Raw genomic sequence first — 12,555 nt, forward strand, 5'->3', positions numbered from 1 at the left:
ACTGTTAAAAATGAGAGCTATAAATTAACGGTAAAGGGCTGTAAAATTAACAGTACATTGCTGGCAACCAGCTGCCAGTAGATTACTGTTATTTTACAGCGCAATTTTTTGTAACAATACTGGCAGACAGATAAGACAAAGTACAGAAAAGTAAGATTCATGTACAAAATGTAACACTCAACATCTCCATAACTAAACCTTCACAACAAATATCATGAGCCAATTATAAGAATAATTTATTAAACATAATGTGCAATGATATGGTATAAGCAGACAAAAGAATACATTCATATAATACAATAAAAATACTTTAGAAATGTTTTTGTTTAAATGTTTGGGGTGAGATGCATCTATTCAGAAAGGACACATCAAAAGTGACAGTAAAGATATTAATAATGTTACAAAAGATTCTATTTCAAATAAATGCTGTTCTTTTGAATGTTGCTTTCACCAAGGAATCCCAAAAACAAAAATATTAAAAATTGTTAAAACAAAAATGTTTTCAACATTGATAATAATAAAAAAATATTTCTTGAGCAGCAAATCAGCAAATTAGAATGATTTCTGAAGGATAATGTCCACTTTGCCATCATGGAAATAAATTACATTTTAAAATATATTCCAATAGAATACAGTTATTTAAAATTGTGAAACTATTTCACAATATTACAGTTTTCATTGTATTTTTAAAAAATAAATGCAGCTTTGGTGAAAAAAAATAAGTAAACCGACCCCAAACTTTTGAATGGTAATATACAGTATGTAGAATGTTCTTGTTTTTAACTTACATAAATAGAAGATAAATTCTGGTAAAATTACTTTTTGAGAAATTAAAAAGTGCAAATGAAATAATCAGTCAACATCATGACGAAAATCTTTAAAGGCATTATTTTTTTTTTAAAGACCCTAAGGGAAAGAAAAGTTTCCCTAAATGAAGAATCACCCAAATACATTATCATTTCCATAGAAAGCAGATATAGAGATATGTGGCACTTCAAATAAATGATAAAGTCGATGATGCTGACAATAGGGTTGTGCGATACGACCATATGATATATGATCATGATATGAATAATTTTATTTCACAATAACCATATATATCACGATATAGCTTGCTTTAAATAAAGTTTTTATGATATAAAAATTTTATCATCTCATCACCAATTAAAAAAACAAATCACACCATCACATAAAAAAAACAAATTCTAGCCTAACTAACATAAGTAAAACAAACTAAAACATTTTTAATAAACCTTAAGCTCACTGAAGACAAGTAAACAGTCAGTGATAAAATAGCAACAAATAAAATAATTACAAGGAATAGGACAAAAAACTACAATAGAACAAAGACACAAATGAAATAGATCTGAAAACTTTAAACACTAGAAATGAAAAACTACAATATACAAAGCAGGTTTATTAGGCTGCTGTCACTTGTCAGCGCACGGACTGATCTAATATTCTGATTACTTAAGTCATAAATGACTGTTTACTAGAATACTCTCAAAGACGCACATTTTGACATATAAGTGTGTGTATTTCACTGTTCAAGCTCAGTAAGGCACTAAAAGTTGTTTTTTTTTGACAAACTTCTACCGGTTAATTGTTTCTTCCGGTATATCGCCCACCCCTAGTTGACATAGCACGACATGTGAGATCCATAGAAAATGGATGTGATTTCCATAGAAAGCAGATGTAGAGCGATAATTGGGCACTTCAACTTGCAAATGAATAATAAAGTCGATGATCTGTTGACATTTCCTCTTAAATGTTGGATTCACCAGTGTGCTGAACACTCTTGGAGGCCTGTAAAAGAGTGCAGACAATCGGATATTTTGTCAAGCTCAAGCTCATTTACATTCACAATCACAGCTAGTTATTACAGAAAACGCACAGCTCAGTATGATTAAAATGCTCCGGTGATCATCGCCTCCCTTGAGAAGCTAATGTTTCCTATCTGAACAAGCAATTAGCATGTGATCTCTAATGTCCTTTTAATCGTTGTGATGAGGACACTTCAACTCATGCCCTGATAGACGAGGATGCCAAAGCAGCACGCAAACACTTTTCATGTAATCAAAATGTTAATGTGTACACATCAGTACTCCTATGACATTTGCAAACTCCACAATGTGACATAAATCCAACAACGGATATGCAGCTCAACCTCTCAACGGTCCCTATAACTGAGAGTGAGTTTACCTGCGATTTGCTTGTTTGGTTTGAGCCGAACTCTGAATATTGCCTCTTCTGTGGCGCACAGATACATGACAGGAATTTGGCATACTCTTCTCTCACCTGTGGGGAAAATAAAATTACATTTATCACACATCACAAATCAGATCACAGATGGCTGTGATGGAACTAAATTCTATTCACTACTTTTTTTTAGGGACAGCGATTGTCTTGGTGTTTTCACAGTCGACATGAAATCAAACTTACAAATCTAATAATAATTTGATGAATTTTTAAATAATTGAATAATTACCGCATTATTAAACCTGGTCACCGCTCACTAAACAATCTGCTATTATAAATGAACTGTAATTCATTCTAATGTTCATTTTTATGTTCAATTCATCATTCGTTGTCCCGTGTCAGAGTTTATTGTTTATTATTACCTGTCTCAGGCTTTATATTTATTGACAAAGCCATGGTTGATCTATCATTCCATATTTGATGCTAATCTGTGTATCTCTGTTAGTGGAGAAACAGGACTCACTTGTTTTGAGAGCCAGCAATGCATGATGAACATCAGCACCCCCTGCAGGCTGCTTAGTATAGTGAAGATGTATGACATTGCCAGAGTGTCCTTATTAAACTGAAAACAGCCAAACACCCACATGATGCCGAGGACACACAGCTGCGCAATCGCAGTTACCGTAAATGCCCTGTAGGTGGAGATAAAGATGTGAAAGCTCACTAAAAGCATACATATGAATGCATATTAGACTGATTTCTGAAGGATCACGTAACACTGAAGTAATGATGTTGAAAATTCAGCTTTGACATCACAGGAATAAATTACATTTTATAATATATTCACATATAAATCATTTATTTTAAATTATAATCATATTTCACAATATAACTGTTTTTACTGTATTTTTGATCAAATAAATGCAGCCTTGATGAGCATAAGAGACTTATTCCAAGATTTTGACCGGCAATGCACATACAGGGTTTAAAAACATTTCTCACTTGATTTTGCGTAGATTGTTTAAGTCTGGGTTGAGGGAGGAAAATTTTTCTGCCAGCTTCCATATTGTTATGAGAAAAAATAATACATTAACCTGAAAACAAATAGGAAAAACTGTTTAAACATTTGATTTCATAATTTCAGTTTCTTTCAGAGTCAATTTTGACTGCTGGTATGTGGCACTTTTCAGTAATAGCATACACTTTGATGTCCTATTACTTTATAAAACATTTGAAGTTCAAATCCCATGGCTTTTGTTGTGAGAACTACTCGATACAGTATATTTGATCAACAATACATATATAAGCAGTTTACCTGCACTGAAAAATGATTATATCTAAATTAACTGGTTTTAAGTCAACTATATTATTTAATATAACTAAATCAACTTAAATACATTAAGTTAAAACAATAAGCACTTTTTTATGCTTGAAGTAGATTACAGGTTACTATTTTTTACAGCGTGTCAGCTGTGTCCCAAATTTTGCGCATAAAAATTACGATTGTCTCCCATTGCAAAAAATGGCATTGTGGAAAGCCATTTACCTATTTAATTATTTATAGTGATGTTGACTATTGTGACATGTCATTCAGTTCTGTCATTGCCTTTCAGATCCTGTTTTCTAATCTATTTGTGGACAGTGCAACAGTAGCTACTTACAATAATTATGGCACAAACTGGCCCGTAAAAGCTCCAGATGAAGCCATCTTCAAAGTTGAGCCAACAGCTAAAGATAAGGAAAAAACATCTTAATAACATCTTAATAACATATAAAAAATAATTTAAAAAATCTGATAAGACATCAGTTGTCTAAAACTCACTAGCCATTAGTGCCATATCCACTTGGATGCGCTGTGGCTGAAATTGCAACGATAACAGCGGGAACTCCATAACCAGAGGCAAACATATAGATGGGTCTCAGTGTTGTGTTGAAGACCAGCACCACCATACGGAAGAGCTGCACTCCTTCCAGACACATCCAGCAGAACGAAGCCAGGAAGAAATAGTGCAGAACACCCGCAACAACAGCACAGCCCACCTGAACCACAGCACGGGGACAGGAAGAGAACACACAGGATGTTTATGTTCAGAACTATGAACTTGTGCAAAGCCACATACCACGAAGATTACGCACCTTATTCTCAGTGCGGGCGATGCCCACGAGGAACACGAAGTAGGCGATGAAGAGGCTGACGCAGAGGTGCAGGTGGATGGTGTTGCGTGTGCTCTGGATAGATCGCACAAAGTAAAATGTGGCAATGCAGATGAGGAGGCAGACCAGAGACAGTGGCAGTCCCACCCATGTGATCAGACTCAGCTCGTATACAACCTGGTTAAGAAAGTAAAACAGATTTCACCTTACTTGATTAATGTGTGATTTTTTGTTTCCGCCACAGAATAAAATAATTAAATAAAAAAGGTAGTTGTGACTTTTTATCTAACAATTCTGACTTTTTTTTCTCACAATTACAAGATTGTTTTTTTTCTGACTTTTCTCAGAATTCTGAGTTTACATCTCGCAAGTCTACGGAGCCCCTAAAGGGACATGGTGATGAAAAAAATATGAGATGAGAGGAAAAAATATACTTCAATGATTTTTGAGTTTCTCACAAAACATTTGTGTTTCTTGGGGAAACACAAAAGCCTTGATATATAATTTTACCTTCCATCTCATCTTTTTTTTTGTCCCTTTAGGGGCTTCGTACAATTCTGCTTTTGTCCTTTCTCAGTTTACACATCAGAAAATTATTTCTTCAGAGTTTATATTGTGCAATTACTTCAGAATTACTAAGAAAAGTCAGAATTCCAAAATATATTGCAAGAAAAAAAAGTCAAAACTGTGAGATAAAAAGTTACCTTTTTAATATTTTTCTATCCTTCAGTATATGACTTATGACCCTTACCTAATTCTATAATAATTCCGAAATAACTGACTTTTTACACTTTTTGTTTCAGTCACTTGGACCCATTTCTCGACACAATCTCTATAGGAGCCTTAGATCTGATGCATATGTTATACATTGCACAGACAGTAGCACTTCTTAAATAGCATTTATCTTTTAACAAAATCTTTAGTGCATGCTACCGAAACTGGCTGAGAAGTGATATGAGTTACTCATTTTGGCTGAGAAGTGATATGAGCTCAAGACATGATATTTTGACAATAGTTAAGGGTACAAACCCCAATATCATAGAGAGCCATCAGCACAGCGAAGCTGCTGAGATGATTACAGGAGCAGACAGTCTGGACATCACTGGAGCTCACTGTAGTGCAGCCTTCTTTTGACCACGCGCCCCCTTCCAGGTCAGGATCCCAAAACACACAGGTATGATTCTCATTTGATCTCTGGAGAGAAATATGCATTAACAATACAGCACATTGATGGAAAACATTGTACGTGGTACATTAAGTGCAAACTGTTCCATACCTCCAAGTGAGAAAACGTGAGAGTTACTGATTTCTTCAGATTGGCAGTCTCTGTGTTGCTGACAGTGGCGGTTAATAATTTTGAATTGATCTTGAACGTCTGATTTGTCTGTCTCTCTAAATGGTTAAAAAAGTGTTGGAGTGATTTTCCCAGACCTTTGTAGCTGAGAAGAGCTGCAGTCGAAAAGCCTGGTTGATGCACAAAGACAGTAAAAATTAGTGTGAAGAAAAGGTTAATATACAGTATATTTCTTTACTCTGTAAATGTGATTAAGAATATATACCTAGGTATGTATTTCCTGTTGCTGTGTCCCAGTGGGATGCAAACTGTGTACTGCTGGTGGATATATTGAAATCACCCTCAGGTGGAGAACTGCCTCTTTTAACCAACAGCTCCAGCTCTGAAGGACAAAAAACACATTAATAATGTAAGAACAGACTCAGTGATGCAGTTGTCTGAAGTGTAATTTCAGTTTAGACCTATTTCTTACCAGTTTCAGTGGATGATCTCTTAGTCGGGCTTTCTGACAGCAGAGGTCCTATCAGTTTTAGCATGTTTTCCACAAGATTGAACAGTGCTGACAGTTGATGGTTATTACCTTTGAAGCCACCGTGAAGTAGATCATCTAAAGCTTTCATAAAAGCCTATATGGGTAAAATGTGACAGATTTGTGTATCAAGATGATGTTTGAGCACTTATTTGAGCTGAGCTGTTTTAATCAGAGATACTTTATTTAATGTATGCAAAGCTAAGAAGTATACAGTACTTAGGAAACATACTCATGTTACTCGTACTCAAAGATTACTCATTATGGAAATAATATTCTTTAAAAGATTATACTTGAGTGTGAACTGAATGTTTTCAGACACTTAATTACATGTTAATTTAAAGGAAATTTAGAGTGGTATTTTGACTCACTTAAGTAATACTTAATTCCATCTTTATGCGCAATTTCATAATTACTTCTGTTGCTTTGAAATATGGTTAAAATATACTGACAAGCATTTGTGAAAAACGAAAATATACTTTAATTAGTGATGTCAAATCAATGAATCGCGATTATTCACATCTAACATAAAAGTTTGTGTGTATATATATTATTACATTTATATATATTTCTGTGTGTGTGTGTGTGTGTGTGTGTGTGTCTGTGTCACACACAGAAATATATATAAATGTAATAAATGTAACACACACACACAGACTTTTATGGTAGATGCTATTAATCTCGATTAATCGTTTTGACAGCACTAACTTTAATGTAATTTCTATTGAAACTTGTACGTCATACATTTATAAAAATATATTTGTAATTATACATTTGTAAAGATTTAGTACATTTAAAATATATTAAATGTAAATGTAATACTGAATAACAGACTACTTATAATAACATACTTTCCATGTGCACTTCAAAATAAGTGTAATTTTTAAAAGTGTCACAAAAGATGATTAAAACAGTACTAAATGTAAATTAATTATAATATACTTTGAAGTCAAATTTCAAATTTTTAATTATTACAAGGTGCACTTTTTAAAAATGCGCTTAAGTGTGTTTAGAAACAGTCATGAAAGTGGCTTTTTATTTCTTTAATATTATGTTATCTACTTCTAAGATTTGAAGTACAACAAGTGCATATTCAATACAATTAGTCACACTTCTTTTTCACAAGGGTATACATAAGTATTGTATTTTACAAGGTGTCACCTCCAGAAGTATTTTTCCGTCCACTTGTGTAAAACGCTCATTCCTGACAGACTCATTCGCACTCAGTCCCAAACAGCTGTTGGTCATCAGAGAGACAAGTTCGGTTAGCTCTGGAGATGCCTACGCAGATAATACAGAGAAAAAGAGAGATCAGCACTCTAGTTGGTTATGCAAATGACTGTAATATTCTGTATCAGTAATCTAGTCAAATTACCTGGGATCCTTTGCTTTCACTTATAAATGTGTCACACTTAAGCTCTGAAAAAAATGTATATAACTATTAAGCAGTATCACAGAAGAAAAAGTGCAGCTGTGATCACAACTGATATTCAGACCAACAGCTCTTTATTGAAGTCAAAAATATTATTTAATATCACTAAATCAACCAGCAAAACTAGTTAAATTAGCGTTAAATCAGGAAGAAATAGCTATTTAATGTATCAATTTCAGGTTACTACTTTTTACAGTATAATTTTACAGACTATTTTGCATTAATGGTGCAAACGCAGGCAGCCGTTGTGTGCTATGAATGTCTGTAAAGCATGACATTTAAAAGATATTTCGGAACCAAAAGGATCAGATCTTAACAGAGGACACTAACCTGTGCATTTCATTTGTTTGTGACCATAGTTGGTGAATCCTGACATACACACACATTCATGGCCATCTTTGCTGTTTTGGCAGATTCCATCTTCACATATAGATTTATCAATGTCACATTCACCTTTAACAACATGAAAACAACATGTTGGAGAAGGATCTGACATTTCTCAAAAATAATCTGAAATTTCAATGTTTCAAAACTTGGGCTTTACAGTTTTAAAGGACCTACTCATGCAGGGTTCATCTGATTCAGTGAAGTTAGTTTTTCCTGACTTCAGTCTGAAGCCCTCAGCACAGATGCAGTAAAATGAACCGGGGATGTTGTGACATGTTGCATTTATTCCACAAACACTGGAATCGTCGCATTCAATTCTGTCTGTAATTTAGGGACAGATAATAAACAAAAATATGTTACCTGAAAACTCTCACATTAGACCAAAAGCAATGTTGCACAATAGATGGCCACACAATGTCTATAGCTCTAATAGTTTCATAACAATACACTGAACTCCTTGTCCTGCAATAAACATCTCTCTTTTCCATCGCTGGAAGAGTAACCAGTCATTTGCTGGATTTAGTTTTTTATACATTTTGTTTAAATTCATTTTTTAAAATTACATTTTAGTAGTTAGCTTGTAAACAAACTTTATCAATAGAAAAATTTGAATAACCTGTTAAAAATGAAAGTATTATGTAAACATTTACGACATTTATCCTTATATAGAACCTTTATAGCATAAAGGGTTCTTTTAAATTTTGTCAAGAACCCATATTGAACCCAGTTGAACATTTTTTTCTGATGTAAGTAAATATTGACATAATTGTCATATTTGGCTGAACTAACCGTTTAACTTTGAGCTAAACAACACCCAGTTTCACTTATCATTGTCCCACAACATCCCATACTGAACTCAAAGAGTATATTGTGATTATGAGGACAGTGTTTGCATATATAGCAATCCTTAATTCACAACAATATCTTGCCCAAAATCATATACTTTTCAAACCAAAACTACTTCTGATATTTCTTTTCTTTCTTACCAATACACTGAACTCCTTGTCCTGCAATAAACACCTCTTTCCCATCGCTGGGAGAGTAGCCAGTTTCACATGTGCATGAATAATCCCCTTCAGAATTGACACATTCTGCATTAGGACCACAATCAGCACTTCCATCCACACATTCATTGATGTCTGAAATGAGAAGAACAGAGATTCAGATGTTGTTTCTGCTGCACAGAGAAGTCATATGAGATGCATCATATCAAGCTCTCTTTACCCTGGCATTCGGTTTTATCCATTTGTGTGAAATTGTGAGTTGGTGTGAACCCTCTTTCACAATGACAGTAGTAACTTCCATTTGTATTGAAGCAGTTTGCATTTTTTCCACAAATGTTTAGTTCAGACTCACACTCATTGTCATCTATAGTAATGACAGAAAATAGATGAATAACCACAGCACTTTTTCTTTATTTTTTGGTTACAGTTTATTAATGAGTGCAGATTCAGTACATAAATATGTCCTATCTGCAATATAATTTGTAGCTATTTTTCAAATTTACAGTTATTATTTTTTAAATAATATCAACAAAACTTGATTGTCTTTTGTGTGTGTGTGTGTGTGTGTGTGTGTGTGTGTGTGTGTGTGTGTGTGTGTGTGTGTGTGGGGCCAGTATAAATGTACACGTTCAATCCAAGTAAAATCCTGTTGAGCCCTGATATTGCTTAAAGCTCTTGAAAAAGAGTTGTATGTCATATGCTAGTCTTTTTATCCATACCTACACACGATCCCCTTCTCTTTTTCTGTCCAACGTCACAGTCCATCATGATGTTCTCTGTCAGTGACAATAAAAGACCTATAAACACACATAAAAAGTGTCTGTTACTGTATGTTTAGAGTCTTTGGTGAATAGCTTGATGCTCATACAGAGGTCCAAATGTCTGAGACCACATTGAAAATCTATATATATATATATATATATATATATATATATATATATATATATATATATATATATTATATATATATTTTTTATATATATATATTTAACTTGAAAATAAACAGAACAAAATACTAGGACATTCTGATATTCATGTTAATTTGCAATTCAACTTTTTACTCTTCAAGTTATGTAATTAAAACGGTGGAATTTAATAGAAAATAGAAGCATTTTCAGTATTGGCCTCAGAATCCTGTAAATTAACTGTGTTTGTAGACATTGGTGCCATTGAGCATTTAGCAGTCATGAATGTCAAACTAAGCCATGTTTTTGCTAATCTAATCTTATGGATAAGTCATGCTGCCAAAAATCAGCCTTTATTTATCATCCACATGGCTGAATTGTTATTCACTAGGATAAACAGTCTGAGAAGACAAAGTTGGAAGAAGTATAAAACAAATTAATTCTATTCATCTAATGCTATTTCCACCCTTTGTTCATGACAGTTGCATTGAGATGAAGGCGGTATGAGTGCTCTGGGTGAGGCGCTGTGCAATACTGTAACTAACAGATTTAACTTACACAACCAGCACTCAGACCAACACACTGTCACATGCTCTGACCACCGGCAGGGTCACACAGAAGACTCTTGAAAAATAGTGTAAGACGTTTTACAACCCACAGTGGTGACTTCATAACCTATAGGTGTGGTCTTGCTCATGTGTAAGCACCAGACAAACAATTGTTTTATGATTTTTTTCTTATAAGAATTTTTCCTGGGCCTCTCAGCAGTGTGGACAGATTAAAACACCTTGGATTTCCTGTCCTCATTCGGTTTCCGCCAATATTTTTCCATTGTCAAAATAAAAGCCACGCAACGTCATGCCTTAAAGGGATAGTTCACCCAGAAATGACTATTCTTGTCTGTGGAACACAAGGAAGATATTTTGAGAAACATCTCTGAGTTTTTTTTTGTCTAAATGGAAGTCATAGATCGTGAAAACGGTTTGATTACCAACATTCTTCAAAATATATTCTTTTGTGTTTAACAGAAAAAAAGTCATACAGGTTAAAGTTACATCTCTCTTAGAAGAGAACCTTAAAGGATTCTGTCAGACGCTTCATATAACCTTTTAGGGGTTCCATCATGGGGTGATTTTCTGGGTTTAGTTTTTAATAAACTGTTTACTTTTTTTTTTAATGACATTTTATGAATTAATCAGGTTGTAAACAAACTTTAGAAAAAATTAAATAACCTGTTAAACATGAAAGTATGCAAACATTTAAGACATTTCTCCTTATATAGAACCTTTTTAGCATAAAGGGTTCTTTAAAATTTAGTCAAGAACCCAGTTGAACAATTTTTTTCTAAGAGTGAAGGTGCGTAAATAATGACATAATTGTCATATTTGGCTGAACTAACCCTTTAACTAAACAACACCCAGTTTCACTTATCATTGTCCCACAACATCCCATACTGAACTCACAGAGTATATTGTGATTTTACAATTTCAATGTCTTTGAAGGTTCAAGACAGTGTTTGCACATATAGCAGTCCTTGTTTCACAAAAATCTCTTGATCAAAATCATACTAATAACCAGACCTATTTCTGATACTTCTTTTATTTCACTTCACGGTTGTTTTCCAAACTCTTTAATGTCTTAAGACTATGGGAACCGGAGCAGAACCCTCTGCTTCTTCTCTATTCATCACTCACATTGATCTGATGCTTTCCAGATAACTAGAGCTCATGGACCCGATTACACGAAAACTACCCCATTGTGACATCAGTTTTTCCTTTCTGTGGCAGTTTCCTCTCATGGCCATTTGCTGTTTCTCTATTTTTAAAACAGCAGCAATTGCGCAGTTGTTGGCAGGGCAACGTTCGAGTTAGCAAAACCACACAGTGGCTCCATACAAACATCTGTATCTACATTGATCTGTGGAAGTGTGACTCACCCAGACTCAGCAGATACATGTTCCTCATGGTCAAAGAGTGAAAGAGATCTTACAAATTAAAAATAAATGAAAACAGCTTATGATTTGATCCTGATCAATTCCATGCAAGGAAATTCTTGAGACTCTTCAAAGGTTGTCTTTCTTCAGGTTCCTCACTATCTAGAAAAAAACATAAGCTGTGAGGCTTTTTATTTGAATGCCTTCTTTTTCTTAATCTTGCTTCCCAGGCGAGGTCTTGTGTCTTTCTCGCTGACTCTAAATGTTGAAAAAGCCTGAAGTGCCTGTATGAGTTTTGTGAGTGCAGTCCAGCCCCCTGTTCTTGCTGACACTGAGAGGGAGGGAGGGAGGCGGGGGAAAGGTAACAATACAATGTAAATAGGCTTCATGGTGTCAGTTTGGTGTTGAGTAAAGTTCCTTGGATGCTAATCTGTTCTCAGAATCTTTACTTTTTCATTAAGAAGCAAAAAATAAATAAATAAATAAAATACAATAAATAAATAAATAAATATTGTAAATATAACCGATACAGCATTACAGGTACACTCAAACAAATCAACACTCTTTGAGGCAAATCAACACTCTTTGAAAAAAAAAATGAATTAAAACAACTAATTCATTATAACTAAATGCATAAAATAATCCCAAGATGGGAACCATGAAGCGCCTAATAGAAACCTTTAAAGGGTTAGTTCACCCAAAAATGAAAATTCTGTCA

At 34.1% G+C, this 12,555-nt stretch overlaps 1 protein-coding gene across 1 annotated transcript; it reads right to left on the reverse strand.

Annotated features, from left to right (window-relative positions):
* Positions 1–212: 212 nt before the first annotated feature.
* On the reverse strand, positions 213–12,101 carry adgre5a (adhesion G protein-coupled receptor E5a). The gene is made up of 20 exons (XM_077213572.1): positions 11,996–12,101; positions 11,841–11,916; positions 9,719–9,796; positions 9,220–9,363; positions 8,982–9,134; positions 8,170–8,316; positions 7,939–8,061; positions 7,552–7,595; positions 7,338–7,457; positions 6,120–6,273; positions 5,913–6,029; positions 5,630–5,817; positions 5,383–5,547; positions 4,336–4,530; positions 4,022–4,239; positions 3,861–3,927; positions 3,202–3,293; positions 2,723–2,891; positions 2,203–2,298; positions 213–1,806 (listed from the first exon to the last, which is right to left on the reverse strand). The coding sequence occupies exons 2-20, from the start codon at positions 11,866–11,868 to the stop codon at positions 1,765–1,767; spliced, it is 2,340 nt and encodes a 779-aa protein (XP_077069687.1). The 5' UTR covers positions 11,869–11,916; positions 11,996–12,101; the 3' UTR covers positions 213–1,764.
* Positions 12,102–12,555: the final 454 nt, after the last annotated feature.

Source organism: Siphateles boraxobius, unplaced genomic scaffold (genome assembly GCF_051911475.1).
Source record: "Siphateles boraxobius isolate OS27281-9 unplaced genomic scaffold, OSU_SipBor_1 66, whole genome shotgun sequence".
NCBI lineage: Eukaryota > Metazoa > Chordata > Actinopteri > Cypriniformes > Leuciscidae > Siphateles > Siphateles boraxobius.